The sequence below is a fragment of the Centruroides sculpturatus genome, unplaced genomic scaffold (assembly GCF_000671375.1).
Source record: "Centruroides sculpturatus isolate CEXI.00-Female unplaced genomic scaffold, Cexi_2.0 scaffold1349, whole genome shotgun sequence".
NCBI classification, from domain to species: Eukaryota; Metazoa; Arthropoda; class Arachnida; order Scorpiones; family Buthidae; genus Centruroides; species Centruroides sculpturatus.
In genome coordinates, this window is record NW_019385637.1 from 95,231 (window position 1) to 114,477 (window position 19,247).

A 19,247-nucleotide genomic window follows, 5' to 3' on the forward strand; every position below is an offset into this window, starting at 1 on the left:
CTAAATGCCATCCTCAAGCTTTATATTACATTCTATTGTTAGAACATAACATTCTAATGGAATTTCAAATATAATAAAATTTAAATGTGAATAAAAGAACACAAAACGATTTTTAAAAAGATGAGCATTACAAAATCAAATTAATAATATATATTTTATGTTTCAACTTTTATTAACACATTTGTTGGATTACAGAGACGTATTACATAGAGATCTAATACAGTATACAGCAATCCAGTTATATAGTAAACAAAATGGAAGTTTTGGTTAGAAATAAATACAGTACTTTTTCTTGCCATATATCTAATAATAGACAGATGTCATCGTCTCTGCAGTTGTCTTTTTTATTTCTCTGTCGATAGCCCGACACGAGTCCCGCAGCCATCTTGTATTTTCTCGCGCGCGTGGGATTGTGGGATCTCTTATGACTGGATCTAGTTTCAAGAACTCTCTTGAGTCGATCGCGATTGAACCTCGTTTTAGTCTAGATTGAAACGGTCGAGAGAGGTCGCAACACGGCATAGTCGCCGTCCTTGGTCGCAATCTAGATCGAAATGCTCGGTGCGAACCAAGGTCTTAGGTGCGAACGGGGTATAACACATATTAGCATCGATAGGAGTATAATTCTTTTGCGGATAAATGTGATTCTGGTTAGAGGGCGCTTCGTCGGTGTTTCATATGGTTGATCTGTCAGTGTCGTGGTATGGAATGTTGACTGGCAATTCTGTTTCATTTAAAAAATAATACGTTTGTTTAATCATGGCTCCGGGAATGATTAAAAAACCTTATCCAGAAAGTACTGAGGTAAGGGTATCAATTATTTTCGAAGAAATTTCAAGTAACATTTTATTTAATGTTAAACTTGGTTTAAATCTATGTAATTAATATATTCACAGCCAATTCAAGCTTCAGCTGTGATTGTAATTCATCCAGGATCATTATTTCTACGTTTGGGTCGAGCTTCGGATACTTACCCTCATATCTTACCTCATGTCATTGCTAGACGAGGGAGACGTGGCAACTATGAAGATTCTTTCTTGGTACCTGTGATAAAAATGGTAAATTTTTAAAAAATATTCTGTTAATCTTAATAATTTGACACTCCATAATTATTTCCACTTGTAATAATCTTTAATTGCGATATAATATAAGAAGGTATCTGTATTACATTGTCACATTATCCTAAGGGTAAAAAGGGCAGTTGCCTGGGGCCCTCACCAAGTGCCCCAAACCAATCTTTTATAAACTCATCACTGTAATAAAAATATTAAAATTTAAATTTGACAACTTACTCAATCGCATTAAAAAATGAATGAGAAACTGGGAAATTTCCCTCGAAAAGTTCTCCAAAGAAAATGTTTAAAGTTGACACAGTTTCCACATACAGTGGAGCGCCCTAAATTGAATTTGCCTGGGCCCCGAGAAGCTATAACATACCACTACTGTATTGTATTTAATTTGCATTTAATAGTAATCCAGTCATGTAGCATCAAGCAATTAAAAGTATAAATCAAATAAATATATCTTAATATTTTTGAGGAAATTGGCCATTATCTTTACAACACAGATAAAAATTAAATTGACTCTGAAAACAGAAAATAATAAACAGATTAAGCTGTAAAGTAATCAGAGGAGTTGCTATTCTGAAGAGCTTTTTGAATATCTTCTCTATTGTAATTGTCAAAGCTTGATTAAAAGATACCCAAAATTGTCCCAGAAACATATTTATTGTTCTGCATTTCTCTGATCCAGAAACACTGGCATGTGTGATGTGTGCCTAGAACTTTGTCACTCATACCCATGAGTTGAGAAGAAAATATCAGATGGTCACAGATCAGTTGCAATCAAACAGTGACAAGTTTGCACTTGCATTTATTGCTCTATTACATAATTTTTTTTTTTGTTCTGCTTCAGTCTGTATAGAGCTGTTAAATGTTGGCATTCTTATACAAATGCAAATTTTTGCAATAAATTGTCTAAATAAATAGCTGTATTATAACTATAATTTTAACAACCAGTTCACCAAACTAAAAATATTTTAAGTTGTTTTGATAAACACATACAAACTGGCTGAATCCCACCACTTGTTATAATGTTATAAATCATTTGTTAATAAATATATAAATGTACTGAAATGAAATATTTGATTATATTTAATATGTTATGGAATAAAGTTTATATTATTGAATTGTTGAGGATAACAAAGGTTCATATTTCTTTTTAGGATCCTGAAACAACGGCATCCATGGTTGAAACACAAAATGTAATTACAAATTTACTAGCTTCTTGTCTGACATCAGAAGGAAGAGTTCGTTATGCAATATCATCTGCAAAGGTTATTTAATGCTACTTAGAAATAATGCGTAATAATTCTTATTTTATGCTTCATAAATGTAAATATTTTATTTGTATCGTGTGTAATTAGATAAGAGAAGCAAACAATGAGGTCAAACCAGAAATCTTGCATGGAAGTTGTGATCTTCATTGGACAAAAGTTGATCCTTCACAGGAGTATGTTGTTGGAGAAGATGTGAGTATAATTATCATAAAATGTCATAACTGGTTTAAAGATATGTAAGTTATGTATGTTGCCTTAGACAAATTCGTGCTTAACCTTTATATTTATTGCATTTAATTATTTAGGAAGAATAGATACAGGATTTTAGGTGGTATTTTTTTGTATTAATATTTTAGTTTTTATTTTACTAGTAAAAAAAATATATGATTGATAAGACATATTTTATTAAGAAAAAATATATATACAGGATTCATTTTTTCAAAAATCATTTACTTACTTTATGTTCCCATATACAGTCAATTCCATTTAATTGGATCACTGGTTAATTAGGGCAGCTGTTTAATTGGGCCAAATCTCAAAGAACGGAAACCAAAGTAATAAATTAATACATGATTTAAATGCTTAATTGGGACAATAGAAGAAAATGAATTTAGCAATTTTGATATATTTTAGGGATCTTCCGAAAATACCAGGGCTGTGGAGTCGGAGTTGTGGAGTTTTGGTGTTTTAGCCGGAGTTGGAGTTGTCAAAAAATTCACCAACTTTTTACTTACCAACCTGTTATGTATATAAAATGGAAAAGTATTGGAATTGTGTCAAATTTGATCCTCCAAGTTTTTTTGCAAATCTACACATTTGAAGACCTCCCAAACCCCTCAAAAAAGTCAATAAAGGGGAAAAATTCGCATGTGCGTGTGTATTGGTGTCTAATTTGTTTAATTTCTTTATTTTCTGTTCTGAGATATTAAACAATATCTAAGAATGGGTAAAGTTTAAGAAACAAAATGTGGCACTGTAGTTTGCATATAAATTTTGGTTCTTAATTAAAGGTCGACAGGGTGAAGACATAAAAGTGGTCATGTGTCATATCTCTTAATGAATATTTTACTTGTTATTAGCGTTCAAAATTTAAAAAAATAAAATAAAACTCATCTCTACCCTCAAAGTAAGCTTTTTTGCCATTTTATAATAGTACAGTAAAACCCATTAAGATGTTCTCGCCTAAGATGTTAGAATGTATATGGGGACATGATTTAGTTCAACCACTTTGACACTTAATAACTAACTCCTGTGTTAAACCATCGGACTCTATTTATGATCACTTTGACCACAGAAATTATTAGGCTTCAAACAGGGTGAACAAAATCATGCCCCCCACACATAGTCTAACATCCACATGTGATATTCTACCCCCCATTTTTTTGTATTGTTTAAAACAGTATCATTCTCCTCCTAACTGTAGTAATTCTACAGAAAATGGGGATAGTTTACAATCAATGATCTAAACTCTCTCCTTGGGTTAAATGTCACAGTCTATACCAATAAATTCGATCAGTGATAAATCAACAAGGCAAGAACAGACCTCTAAAAGAAACTAATAAGCAGTGTTTCTCACCCCTCCTTTAGCTGCACATGGCACATGTCTGTGGACAGCTACACTATAACCAAAACAACATGATAATAATTGCCTCTCTTGTCGACTAATACGATATTTAATATAAACAATCTAGAGATTGTTGTCAAATCTGAGAAGATATTGACAACAATCTCTAGATTGTTGACAATATCTTCTCAGATGTCAAAATATACAATAATTAATGGGAGAGAACTGTCAAATTCGTAGGAATTTATATCATAAAATTTCACCTTCAGTTGACCAATGTCAACAATTCGATCAAAGAATACATCAGCGACGGTCCATACTAGCTAGATCCAGACATCAACACACTAACGTATAAATCATTAATAGTATGACAGTTCTCACCCCCTCAAATTTGGTATAAAGAGGGCTCACGACCCGTTATTGGGGTGGCCTTCAAGACATCAGAGAACGACTGGTCAACTTCCATCCTGCACCTGACCACCGAAGACGAATGATTAGCAAAGTAATTTGTAACTCAGTAAGTAGAACTCTCTCTTTCCTCTCAGATGGATTAGGACTAGTTAAGGATAAATACTAACAGGGATTAGAGCCTTTCCTTTGTCGAAAGTACATGCGGCGTAACCCTGCTAACCGCCTTATAGAACTTCAGTTTAGAAGTATTATTATTATTCTTATTATTTGTAACCGTTAGAATAGTATTTTTATTAAATTTGTATAATATCTTAAATATGTGTGTTTACTCATACACGGCCAACACCATATTGACTTATCTGCGACCTCCCACATGATTTTTGCCCTCCTAAATTGCCATCCATTGACCCCATGAGCGGGACTCACCTTTCCGTTGTCAGAAAAACGGTTTAAGTGGGGTTTAAGCATTGAAGCTTAAACCCCGCTTAAACCGTTTTTCTGATTCTCACACACACACATATAGAAAAAACCTAGAATCTTTTACATATCTTGAAATTTCAAGGTGTCCCGAATCTAAAAATGTAAAAATTTGGGAGGGGTCATCTTTTGACCAAGCACTACACTTTTCTTCTGTTATATATAACAGCCAGAAAAGTAAAAATTATCGAATACATATTTATATATTACTTAGAGAAGTCTTTTGGCTTTGGAATTTAATTTAATTTAATTTCATGAAGGGGATGAAGACTTGGGACTACTCATTGGTATTGCCCAAGTGTGAAGATTAGAGGAAAGGTAATTAAGGGAAAAGGCGAAGGGAAAAAAGTAAAGCAAGATAGGAAAGGGGATGAAAAGGGAAAGTTTCATGGGCACCCAGCCTGTTTTATTAAGAATCAAATGAAACATACAGATATGGCTCCTGGCCATCAGATACAGACAATAATTGCAATATTTACAGTATGTACAATTGAAGACAGTTTGATTACACGTAGTTTGAAAACAATTTTAACCGAAAATACAGAAGAACATAAATCAAATCAATATTTTGAACAAATACAGTTCTTGCCTGTCAGAATACAGACAATAAATAAACTTTTAACAAAATTTTTTAAGGAAAAATGATTACACATAGAATGATCAAATTTACTAATCGAAAATACAATAGTAATTACACAACATTAATTAATGTATTAATCAAATATGGCTCCTCGCCATCAAAATACATAAATTATACATTGATGAAATCTGAATCTTACAGTTATCACCGAAAATAAAGTATTACAATAAATTAACTTAAACTACATATCAAAAAGATTATAACAAATATGGCTTTTCGCTGTCTAGTACATAATAATTATAAACAAATCTTATAAACAAAGGTAAAATATTGTAGAAGCAGCTGAACCATGTAGATCAATACAGGGTGTAGAGACAAGAACACTAATGTGTTCTTTTAAAGTTCGTCTCAAGTGCTTTAGTTTACTTAATAAAAGTTTGAAGTTCATAAAAGAGTTTAGCTTTGGAATAAAAAGTTTCTATGCTCTATTTTTATTAGAACTCTATTGAATCTTTTTTCTGAGGTCACGTGATGACATCAGAATTTCTGAGTCTCTTTCGGTAACAAGTCCGCCTCTGGTCAGAGTTGGATGGTAAGGAAGAGTCGGAGTTGGAGTCAGTAGATTTTTACGTGACTCTACAGCCCTAGAAAATACTGTGTATTAGCAGTACGTACACTAATGTTGTTTGGGCATAACGGTTAGCAAAGATAAAGTGATTTTGTCTTTTGTTTGAGCAATTTTGTTTTTCTGGAGGGGAGTTAGCATAGAGCAGACATGGGTAAAATGTGGCTCTTTTTGAGTTACATGCAGCTCTTGCTGAAAGTGTTAATTTCTGCTTTTTATTATTGTTTTTACAATTTTATTTCTATAATTTTGTGAAAATATGTTTATTAAAAAAATTCAATATTTGTTTTATATTATATAATAAAATTGAGGTACAGAACTGTGGTACAGAATAAGAAAACAGAACTGCAGCTCCCATGCATTTTGCAAAACCTACATTTCGGCTCCCACTGAACTCTTGCTTGCCCACCCCTGGCTTATATCAATACTTTCTGTCAGAACATAAAACAAATATAACCAAAATTTCATCTGGTTTGGACAAAAATTGCAGGAGTTACAAGGAATTCACATACACATAGATGACAGCTTTTCATGTTTATTATGTAATTATTCTTGTGTCATAATTTGTTATATATATTTATTTTAAATCTGGAGAAATCTGAAAATTTTAGGACTTTGCAACACTAGTTAAACCTTATGCTTGATAACACATTTACTTCATGTACGGGAAAAGATCAATGTTGCCATGCCCTTAACAAGCTTTTCCCCATATCAACCACATTTTCCCACCAGATTAGGTCAATGTCCCCCAAGATTTTCACAATGATCAAAATTCTCCATTTTCTAACATTATAACATTACTCTCTATTACAGTCTTATGGGACTATGATCATACAGTATATGTGGTAGATGTTATGTGGCACATGACTATATTGGTATTTGACAATATGAAATTAAATCATTATTTGCAGATAAATTTTTTTATTCAAAAGATATAAATCATTTTTAAATATTCTGTATTTTGGATTCAGATATAAAGTTCTCATAAACAAATAAATCTTCAAACAATAATCAAAGTTTTAATGATGGTATCTATTGATTTGAGCCAATCATACTATATTATCTGTTCTGAATAAATAGTTTACTTCATACTGTATAAAATAAAATTCAATAGATTTTAGACGAATGCTATGAATGAATGAATAATATTTTATATCCCTTGGCAGAAGTTAAATTATATTTTATTGAAAAATTGTTTATTTTGGCAAGAAATTAACAATTTTTGGAACTTATATATCAAAAATCAAAAATAATTTATAAATTGTACTTGAAATATTATTTTTAAGTTTTTGTTTACTGTTTAAATTTATTTTTTTAAACACATTGAATTAAAAATTATGATTTGTTTTTAAACAAGAAATGTTTAGAACTGAAGAAATAATTAAAATATTTATTTTTATATAATAAAAATATTTATTAATATATTAATATGTTACAAAATACTACTGAAATATTTTATATAACATAATTTAATGAGATATTTATTAATATCAATAGAAATTTTAAATTTTTAAGTTAAATTAAATAACTTAAGTTTAGTTCATTTTTCAGATCTTAACATTTTTATATCCTTTTAATAATAAGGAAATATATTAGAAAAGAAAATAAACCCTTGAGAAAAATCGTTACTTTCAAGTAATAATCTAAATAATTTTATAGTTAATTTTCTGTAATTGGAATACACTGTGGTCCTTGCCATGATCCATGAGCATCACAAACTGCATAAAACTTTTTTCTGTAAAATAATAACATACATCAGAATGAATATTATACCGTAATACAAATAATTTATTAACAAAATTTAAATCTAAATCAATTTCACTAGAAGTCTAGTTTATAAATTGACATTCTTCCAATACTTCTGGACGGCAAGTGGTCAATTAAAATTTATATATTCTTCTGATTTATTATTTTATTACATTTAAAGCAATATTTAAAATCATAGGAAAGGACAAATTTTATGAACATTTTGACATTAGAATAAGTAACATATATGGCAACATACTATTTGTTTATATGTTAGTAGACAAAATGCAGAAGAGATAAATTATCTTTGGGTTTTAGTGTTAATTGATATTAAAAACTACATAGATATTTTGTCCAATCAGGTGTCAAATGTTTTTGTTTGACAAAGAAATATTAATTTGTAATGATAATTTAAAGGAATTTTGTGAAAAATTTTTTTTAAATATCTCTTCATGTGCCATATAAGGTCATCCTGACATCAGTGATCACCCTGCACAAGTTAATTGGAGATTAGTTTTGCACCAAGGTGAGTCCTGGGGAAAGTTAGTACCAAATTGGTTCCCTCGTTGCCTTCTCTGGTGAGTCGATGTTACACAAGGAGAGAAATGTTTTCTGGGAGGTCTTTTTTAGGGTAACTGGTCCCTATTCAGGCATTACAGATATGGAGAAAACCCAGAAAACTCCACATGTCCAGCCCATCCTGGCACGGCATGAATCCGTGACCAAACTCTCAGTGTTCAGGGACAGCACCACTTGGCCACTGGTGGGTCTTTTTGAATATAACATATGCAAAATATAAAATTTGATTCTTGAAATATAAAATGTTTGATTCTTATAAAATTATTGTGGAATCAGTTAAAATTATAACAGTATTTTGGTGTAGTTTTATAAAGTATCAGCAATGCAGTCAATAAATACACTGAAATTTGTTTACAATTGATAAATATATTTTCTATACATTAGTAATTTATAATTAATCTTAACTTACTTCTTTGGTTGGCCAATTATTTGATATCCTGATTTACATTGGAAATAGCATCTATGTCCGGTTTGAAAACTGTACATTTGACATTGTGTTTTTGAATAAATTATAGAAGGAAGTAATTGAAGAGGAGGACATAATATTTGACATGGTGTATCTGGTATGGACCAAAATCCATCTTCCTCACAAGTAATAGTATTTGCTGTAATATCACCTGTAAATAATCTTATTACAATTTAATCAAAATTGTTAAAAAATGCACTTACAACTGTTTTTACCTTTTAACCGAGCAGGCGACTTGCACTTAAAATTACACGTTTTTCCTAAAGTTGTTCCTTCTGGACAAATGGTGAAAGCATGCATTATTGTGGGTGGACCACAATCTATTGGTTTACAAAGAATTTCTGGCCCAATCCATTTACCATCTATACAGGTGATAACATTGGTTTTTGATTTTTCAGAATAATAACCACTATTACAATTAACGTAACAATAGTCTCCTTCTTTATATCCAGTGCAATTCAACTGATAATTTTTTGATAATGGTTTTGAACATGCCGGCTTCTTACAATTAGAATACATCACACATTTCTGTAATTTCGGACTATATAGTTCTGTTTCTTTGCATTGTCGTATAATAATTGGATTTAAATATTTGGCTGATCTGAGTAAAATTGCTGATATAGATATATCAGATGATTCAAATGTTATGTTTATTTTTGATGTTAAATAAAACTGTCTACTGAGATCGTGAACAATTCGAAATTCAATTGGATTTTGAGAACACGATATAACAGTCTCAGCAGAATAATGAACATTATTATTGGAATCTAAAAGATGAATACTGATTTGATTAGAATTGCTAATGAGTGTTGACTGACCATCTGATCCTATATATAAAAAAATTGATGTAGCAACAACTGGTTTAGAAAATGATGCCAGTAGCCAATAATTTGTCTCTGAAAAATTATCACGAGGATACCACGATATATTAGAATTTGGTTCGGATTCACAGATCTGTTAAATAAATAATTATTTTATATGTTAGCATTTTAATATATTATTTATCAATGTCTAGTGTTTGAGTGAACTACCTGAAATCCAATTACTTTTAATCTGTAAGGTCTGGCTATGGAATAATAGAGTGATCAAAAAATTAGTTAATGGATATATTTTAAGAATGATTAAATCTAGTCTGGAATGACTGCAGGTACAAATACAGCTCTAAATGAGATAGTTGGGACCTTATCAGAGCAAGTGGAAAAATCCAGAGCTATTTCTCAAAATAATGCTAAAAGTCAACTGTTTTCCACTTTACTAGAAATGGCTAAATGTTCATAAATCATAAGAAATGCCATTGCATCAACTACTTCAAGGTATATACAGTATACACTATGTACTATACCCTACATCAAAATCACATGTAGACTATTGGTTCCTTTGACTTTTTTACTCCTATGGGTTTGGTCTGATAAGGTCCCAACTGTTTAATTCGGATCTTCATTTCTACAAATTGCATGCGAGTATTTATGGTTTAGTTTCTTAATTTAAAGTTACTGAATCATAGATAATAATATGCAGTTATTCCAGACTAATTTTATGCATATCAAAACAATCTTAAACTATATCTCAGTTAATTAACTTTTGATCCATTCTTGTTGGACACCATAAATTTAGTTTACATAATTCATATTTCAGAACTTTAAAATATCTGGTTTAGAAAAGCAAAATTTCTATTTAAATAAGTTTAGAAATAAAGTTTAATCTTTAATTTTTGAAGATCAGATATCAGGTTTTTCACTATTTCTTAATGGAAATGGAAAGAAATAAATTGAATGACCAACTTCTGGTTTTATTGGAGGTCCAATAACAATATCTTTTGAACAGAAATCACTGATGGATAATTGTGATGTGTTTATAGACGTTGCCCATTGATCTTCAAACTGTTCGGGTGTGTAATATCCACAGTCAGTTACACTAGTTTTAATTTCATAATCTTCACATTTACCATCTCCTTTATGCCAGTAACATAGACTTGGTTCACCTAAAATTTTAGCAATTATTCATTAAAATTAAATATTTAAAGAAACAGTTTAATATTTTAATAGATTTATTTTACCATAACACATATATGATTCTTCCATTTCACAATTCATATTGCATCCATCGTTATTTGCTAAATTTCCATCATCGCACTGCTCTTGTCTTGAAAGATGATTACTTTTAAAATTTATTATAATTTAAAATTTTCATATATATATTAGCATATATTCACCCATTAATCTTTCCATCACCACAGAAATTATCTCCATGTTTAATTCTGAGGGGTGATGACATGTGAGATGAATAATTTGGTATCAGTGCTTGAACAGTGTAAGTATAAACTTCTCCAAATTTGACATCACTGAAATGTGAATTTAAAAGTAAATTTTACACAGAAAAGTTTGGAATAATTTGTAAAATGTATAAAGTAAAATTATAAGAAATACAGATAATAACAAATACATTGATAAAAATAATTTGTATTTTAACATTTGGATAATAGTGCAATTCTGTAATTTCAAAAAACTACTTATAATAATTTAATCTTAATACAAAACATATCAACAGTTTAAAAAGTTTTACTTCTGTTAACCAGAAACAATTCAAGTTCACTTTATAAATTTATCTTGTCTTTAATTTTTGGCATTGTTAATTTTAAACAGCACTTTAAACAATGCATTTGTATGTTAAAACTTTTTAATAAATGTAATTTATATAAGCAAATAATTTCAATGGTGCTTTACCATCTTCATCAGGCAAAGCACCATTCATAAGCTTATTTTGTGTTTATTAAAAGTTTTAATGCCAGTTGTTTAGAGTGTTTAATCATTTTGGCATCATGTGTAAGTTTCAATATTTTTATTGTTAATTTTACAAGAATAAAATGAAGATGTGTAGACAATTCAGGATATTATTAATGCTATACAGAACAAGTATGGTGCCTAATTAATTACATGAAGTTACCAAAAAATAGGCTTGTTGATTATATCAAACTGTAAATTGTCAAGGTTTCATTATTTTTTAAATTTCAAAACAAATAAAAATACTTTATATATTTATGTATGAGCTTGAATACAATATACAGTGGGTGATCTGTTAACGAACAGATTGGATAACAAACACTTTCGCAAAAAATTTTTATGTTCGGACAACGAACACATGATCGAATAATGAACACCCCACAGAACAAACACAAGAAGAAGCGACATAAAATAATGAATACCGATTGGTCTTTCATTGTCTTCGGGCAACAATTTGAAACTTTTCGACATCAACTCTCAAGCCGGTATATACTGATTGGATAGTATTTCTCTGAACTTTGAAACTTTCCCTTGTGATTCCAGCCTTTTATTTTTCTGACAAAACAATTTTTTTGTGTATTCCCGAGACTGTCGGGTGGGCACTCGTTAAGTTTTGCATCTGTTTTTCTTTTCGAAAGGTGAGAGTATAATAGCAAAGGTAGAGAATGGGCAGAAGATGCCTAATGTTGCTGGGTTATATGGCGTGAACAGGTATATATACAATAGGCCTCAGTTCAATCTTATTTAAGAAAAATACTATATAATCAAGAAGACTCAAGCAGCTAAAGGAGTAACAAAAATCACATTTGAGAAATAACGAGCATTGAAAAGCTCATAATGGAACCTGAAATTGATCTAATGACAGAAGAAAGCCAAGAACCCTTGAATGAAGAACACCAAGAAACTCAGCGAGATATGTTTTCTTCTGAAAAAGAGGATTAATGCCGATATCTGTTATTAAAGATCCTTTGAAGAAGTGGGACGATGTCAGAACAACGGTCTTAGAATGGCATCCAAACCGGGTTGAGGCTTGGTGATTTCTACAATTGCAATGCTATTAATTACTTACGAAAAATCCTGAAGAAGAGAGAAAATCAATCGATATTAGACAGATTCTTTAACCCTTTCAGTATATGAANCGGAAAAAGAAGAGAAAGGACAAAAGATAAAGAAGTGAGAAAGGTTGGAAAATTAAGACTCAATATTTGCCTAACAGAAGAACTATTTAACCTTTCTGACAACTTTTTATCTTTTGTCCTTTCTCTCCTTTCACCAAATTTGGGTCTATAATCCTTTGAGTCACAACTCCAGCTTTATTTAATAATCCTTCCTCATTCACACATCTCCAAGTACATGAAAATATTTCATTTCCACTCAAAACTAAAATATGAATAAAGGTTTATGGCTTTGTGAAACTTCTTTTCTGAGTTTATGCCGTTGAAATAAATAAATAATAAAAAATTAAAACATTTGTCGGTTTTGTTTACACCTTTATTGGGCCGCATGCGGCCCGCGGGCCGCGGGTTGGACACCCCTGATCTAAATCATTGTTTTGTATTGCTTCAAAGAAATAGGTATTGAATATATTATACTTCTAATACAATATACTTATTGCTTAATTAATTTATATACTTTAAGAAGAATAATATTTTATTTTTAAGTCATATATTATATTAACAGAATTGAATTTTTCAGGTTTTATATTTAAATCCTGCAGAAAATTTCCACATTCATTGGCCAATGAAAAGAGGAAAATTAAATATTCATTCCCAAATTGGTGGATCTTTGACATCAGTATTAGCTGATATAGAGACAATTTGGGGAACTGCCATTCAACAATATTTAGAAATACCTCTTAAAGATTTGAAAGTTTGTAGTTTTGACATTATTTTCTGTATTTCTGTTATATTTTAAAATAATAACTCATGTTAATAATTATTAGCATTACAGAGCAGTATTAGTTGTATCTGATATTTATATCAGACAGCATGTGAAAGAAATAGTCAACTTACTGCTCACAAAACTTAAGTTTGGTGGCTGCTTCATTCATTTAGTAAGTATTTTATTTAAAAACTTTGAATTTGTCAAAGTGATAATGAATCATTTAATCTATTATTGATTTGAATATCAGTTAAAATTTTATTGTATTAGTATTTGTATTTATTTATTGTATTATTAAATATTATTTAGGAATCAGTCTGTGCTACATTTGGTGCTGGTCTTAGTTATGCTTGTGTTGTTGATGTTGGTGATCAAAAAACTTCAGTAGCTTGTGTGGAGGATGGTATTTCACATAGAAATACAAGGTAAATTTGCTCTATTCTTAAAATTTTTTATTTATGAATTAGTTTATGATAACTTAGAAGTAAATCATATAAGAAATGTTGAATCTAATTTCTATTTGAAGTTTTTTTTATGCCTGTAATAATCTCATTCCTGAAACATAATTCCAAATTTGTAAATTTAAATACTATTATTGTAATTAAAATATTATTTAAAATATTAAAATATTATTTGTAATTAAAATATAAATTTTAAAATATTATATGATCAGAAATTGAAAAATTGAAGATTCAGATTGTTAAATGAATTTATTTCTATTTATTTATATATTATTTCATTGAAAAATTGAATTCAAGACAATTTTAAAACAATATTCTGGTCTATACAACTATTATGGTACTTTCAAGATTCAATAAATGAACATTATTTGATGAACTTGTCTATACTGTACAGCAGAATACAGTAATAGCAGATGGAAATTTTATCAACTCTACATTTTGTGACTTAAATTTGGTTCCTAGAAAGGATTAAGTAATGAGAAATACCACCACTTTGATTGGTACACTGTTGATGTTGATATTTCACTATACTGAAATACAGAGTATTTAATTATGTTGCTTGAGAATGCTTGTGCCAATTCTGTGAATGACTCTGTATGTTTATTTTTCTTGTAATAACAATTAGAAGTTGTGTTTTACAGATTAAGCCTAAACTTATTAGTTATAAGTGCTTCCACATTCTCCTTTGTCAAAACTGCCATTTTGTCATGGGACAAAAATGTCTTATCTCAATTGGTTAGAGCTCTCAAGATCTTGAATCTAGTAGAACAGCTTGAAATTCTTGAATTCAAGAACTTTGAAAGGTCAAATTGTCTTGTCTACATTATCAAAATAGCTTGAATAAAGTTTTACATTCAATAAATTTGATTGTGTAGACATGACTTACATATAGTACAGTATTAATTATAGATATTGACATGTTCTGAAATAATAATGGAATTCTTCATTTTTGTGTAATTAATTTCATTTTAAAATAATTTATGTGTAGTTTCTGAATAAACATTATAATATTCAAAAATAATTTAGATGATAATCATTTTAGATATTAACAGAAAATCATTTNATTATAGATATTGACATGTTCTGAAATAATAATGGAATTCTTCATTTTTGTGTAATTAATTTCATTTTAAAATAATTTATGTGTAGTTTCTGAATAAACATTATAATATTCAAAAATAATTTAGATGATAATCATTTTAGATATTAACAGAAAATCATTTCAGGATTATTATAATTCAAAATAGAGAAATAGACTTTTCATTAAATAATTTATTCTAAATGAGATTGATCATTGTGTATAATAAATTCTTGTTTTAATTTAGCTTAAAATATTTAATTTATTTATATTTAAATATTTTAGATTGTGTATGGAATATGGAGGGAGATATATTATATTAACAGAATTGAATTTTTCAGGTTTTATATTTAAATCCTGCAGAAAATTTCCACATTCATTGGCCAATGAAAAGAGGAAAATTAAATATTCATTCCCAAATTGGTGGATCTTTGACATCAGTATTAGCTGATATAGAGACAATTTGGGGAACTGCCATTCAACAATATTTAGAAATACCTCTTAAAGATTTGAAAGTTTGTAGTTTTGACATTATTTTCTGTATTTCTGTTATATTTTAAAATAATAACTCATGTTAATAATTATTAGCATTACAGAGCAGTATTAGTTGTATCTGATATTTATATCAGACAGCATGTGAAAGAAATAGTCAACTTACTGCTCACAAAACTTAAGTTTGGTGGCTGCTTCATTCATTTAGTAAGTATTTTATTTAAAAACTTTGAATTTGTCAAAGTGATAATGAATCATTTAATCTATTATTGATTTGAATATCAGTTAAAATTTTATTGTATTAGTATTTGTATTTATTTATTGTATTATTAAATATTATTTAGGAATCAGTCTGTGCTACATTTGGTGCTGGTCTTAGTTATGCTTGTGTTGTTGATGTTGGTGATCAAAAAACTTCAGTAGCTTGTGTGGAGGATGGTATTTCACATAGAAATACAAGGTAAATTTGCTCTATTCTTAAAATTTTTTATTTATGAATTAGTTTATGATAACTTAGAAGTAAATCATATAAGAAATGTTGAATCTAATTTCTATTTGAAGTTTTTTTTATGCCTGTAATAATCTCATTCCTGAAACATAATTCCAAATTTGTAAATTTAAATACTATTATTGTAATTAAAATATTATTTAAAATATTAAAATATTATTTGTAATTAAAATATAAATTTTAAAATATTATATGATCAGAAATTGAAAAATTGAAGATTCAGATTGTTAAATGAATTTATTTCTATTTATTTATATATTATTTCATTGAAAAATTGAATTCAAGACAATTTTAAAACAATATTCTGGTCTATACAACTATTATGGTACTTTCAAGATTCAATAAATGAACATTATTTGATGAACTTGTCTATACTGTACAGCAGAATACAGTAATAGCAGATGGAAATTTTATCAACTCTACATTTTGTGACTTAAATTTGGTTCCTAGAAAGGATTAAGTAATGAGAAATACCACCACTTTGATTGGTACACTGTTGATGTTGATATTTCACTATACTGAAATACAGAGTATTTAATTATGTTGCTTGAGAATGCTTGTGCCAATTCTGTGAATGACTCTGTATGTTTATTTTTCTTGTAATAACAATTAGAAGTTGTGTTTTACAGATTAAGCCTAAACTTATTAGTTATAAGTGCTTCCACATTCTCCTTTGTCAAAACTGCCATTTTGTCATGGGACAAAAATGTCTTATCTCAATTGGTTAGAGCTCTCAAGATCTTGAATCTAGTAGAACAGCTTGAAATTCTTGAATTCAAGAACTTTGAAAGGTCAAATTGTCTTGTCTACATTATCAAAATAGCTTGAATAAAGTTTTACATTCAATAAATTTGATTGTGTAGACATGACTTACATATAGTACAGTATTAATTATAGATATTGACATGTTCTGAAATAATAATGGAATTCTTCATTTTTGTGTAATTAATTTCATTTTAAAATAATTTATGTGTAGTTTCTGAATAAACATTATAATATTCAAAAATAATTTAGATGATAATCATTTTAGATATTAACAGAAAATCATTTCAGGATTATTATAATTCAAAATAGAGAAATAGACTTTTCATTAAATAATTTATTCTAAATGAGATTGATCATTGTGTATAATAAATTCTTGTTTTAATTTAGCTTAAAATATTTAATTTATTTATATTTAAATATTTTAGATTGTGTATGGAATATGGAGGGAGTGATATAACACAATTATTCTATTGGCTTTTTAAAAAATGTGGATTTCCTTATAAAGAATGTTCTCCCTTCAGAACTACAGATGCTTTATTATTGCAGGAATTAAAGGAGAGTATGTGTCATGTAAATCTGGTAAGTTACATGATTATTATGATTTTCAATTATTAGAAATAATTCTGTTTTTATCAATAGAAATATTTATTGTAAATAATTCTTGTTTTGCAGATGTTAAAAAATATATAGAATTATATATTAATATTCAAATTTGATAAGTAAAAATATCTTTGATTTTTACTTATCAAATTTGAATATTAATATATAATTTATTGGAGCACTAAATTCACCATTTTTGAGTAATTCAAAATAATTATTAATGTGTGTAATGTGCATTTAGAAATTATCTTCCTTAATTTAGAATGATACACTGACAAAAACAAAGTCTGATGTGAATAGTTTGACGATGACAAGATTTGACTGAAAAGATTTTACATGATTGTTTTAAAATGCATAATAAATATAATAATAATGAAGTTATCTTAATGTTATCTAATGGGTTTCTGTTAATTTCTATTACTTCTGCATTAATTAAAAAGTTATTTTATTTTCTTCTGAAAGGCTTTCCTGTAATGTTAAAAATGCTATTTTTAGGTTGGTCGTGATAACGTTGAAATGTCATTTTTATTTTCCCAGCTGTTATACGGAGAGGAAAGTATGGCAATCTGGAAAAAATGACTTCATCAGATTTTTACATTTTTGGACTTAAAACACCTTGAAATGCTGAGAAATGCAAAAAACTTTGGGAGTAATTTCTGTATGTATGGATGTTAGTGTGTGTATGGGGGCACATTTTTGTTCACTCTGTTTGAAGCTTAATAACTCCTGTTCTTTTTGTTGAAAATTTCTGAAATTTTACAGGGAGGGTTTGTTTATTAGGGGATTGATGATATTAAATTTTAGTGGTTAAAGGTTGATGGGGTGGGGGAGATAATAGGGATTGTGTATATCTCTAGTAGGGTTGGACTTAATGACAATTTTACTAGTTATTAGCATGTACAATTTTTTATAAAACTCGCCCCTACTCTCAAAATTAAGTTTTTTGCAATTTTATAATAGCTAAAAATATAACAAGTTTTAAAATAAAATATGATAATAGATGGCACCATCAAAATTTTAAATATTAAAGGAAAAGTTGAGCAACTCATTTTTGGTTTTTATCAGTTTGATTTTAAAGAGCAGATTTCATGTTTTTCTTTTAGTAATAAATAATGGTTATATACAATCTCTCTCTCTCTCTCTCTTTTTTTTGTTTCATTGAGGGGGGAAAACCTTTCATGTATAGTTTTGCAAAAAATTTGTGGAAATGAAATATGCAAAAGGTGCCTTCATTTGATAAACAAAAGTGCAGTGAATCTGTATCAATGAAGTGAATGAGTATATATCATTTTTCCTGTTTCTTTGCAGACACACTAAGGTGACATATATCAACACTTGGCAACTTATTGACTATTTATTCAGTTGGGACGCCTTTTACATTACGCGTTTCGGGCATTGGCCCCTCTTCAGCCAACTAGACATAAAAAATAAAACATAAGAAAATTTGTACAAAAATACGCGAGTAGATAAACTGTTTTTTTAAAAAAATTTTTTAAAAACATACCATAAAACACAAACCACTATTGTACAGATGTCGAACAGGATGGACAATTTCATATTTCATATACAACTTGGATAACAAACAAGGTCGACGATAATCATTGGAGAACAAACAGGGTCGTAGATAGCAGCTTGACTACTGGGCTTTTAAATATGGCTTTCTTATAATTTACACAAAATTCAAATAAATAGATTGACAATTACAACATATCTTAACAATATTTGTTTTTACCTGTGGTTGATATTCGCATATTACACCGAAATTCATTCGATATTAGTTGTCGCCCTTTCTTTCCGAACAAAATTTCACAAAGTCATCTTAGCAATATTATCCAAACTGCCAATTTACATAGAACATACTTAAAGCAATTACATTAATTGTACAAACTAGTAATT

General features: G+C 28.9%; 2 protein-coding genes across 2 annotated transcripts in view; one reads left to right on the top strand and one right to left on the bottom strand.

Moving 5' to 3' along the window:
• Positions 1–433: 433 nt before the first annotated feature.
• Positions 434–19,247, top strand: part of LOC111640792 (actin-related protein 8-like) — a 34,699-nt gene continuing 15,885 nt past the window's right edge. The window contains exons 1-8 of the mRNA XM_023386852.1: positions 434–804; positions 897–1,058; positions 2,225–2,335; positions 2,426–2,530; positions 13,262–13,435; positions 13,509–13,619; positions 13,757–13,872; positions 17,177–17,330. Coding sequence (XP_023242620.1) covers positions 760–804; positions 897–1,058; positions 2,225–2,335; positions 2,426–2,530; positions 13,262–13,435; positions 13,509–13,619; positions 13,757–13,872; positions 17,177–17,330 — 978 coding nt within the window. The 5' untranslated portion in view covers positions 434–759. The remainder of the gene's footprint in view (positions 805–896; positions 1,059–2,224; positions 2,336–2,425; positions 2,531–13,261; positions 13,436–13,508; positions 13,620–13,756; positions 13,873–17,176; positions 17,331–19,247) is intronic.
• LOC111640791 (pappalysin-1-like) lies at positions 7,542–11,195 on the bottom strand. Its single transcript, XM_023386851.1, has 6 exons — positions 10,999–11,195; positions 10,843–10,928; positions 10,568–10,767; positions 9,002–9,740; positions 8,730–8,937; positions 7,542–7,730 (listed from the first exon to the last, which is right to left on the bottom strand). Exons 1-6 carry the CDS (start codon positions 11,058–11,060, stop codon positions 7,655–7,657), a joined length of 1,371 nt encoding a protein of 456 aa, XP_023242619.1. The 5' UTR covers positions 11,061–11,195; the 3' UTR covers positions 7,542–7,654.

What these genes read in the sequence shown, in the direction of transcription:
- LOC111640791 (XM_023386851.1), bottom strand. Translation starts at nt 11,060, where the DNA reads ATGTCATCACCCCTCAGAATTAAACATGGAGATAATTTCTGTGGTGAT. An exon ending in GGTGATGGAAAGATTAATGG is followed by an intron (nt 10,929 to 10,998) that starts GTGAATATATGC and finishes TCATCTTTCAAG; the next exon opens with ACAAGAGCAGTGCGATGATG. An exon ending in GACCTCCAATAAAACCAGAA is followed by an intron (nt 9,741 to 10,567) that starts GTTGGTCATTCA and finishes TTTATTTAACAG; the next exon opens with ATCTGTGAATCCGAACCAAA.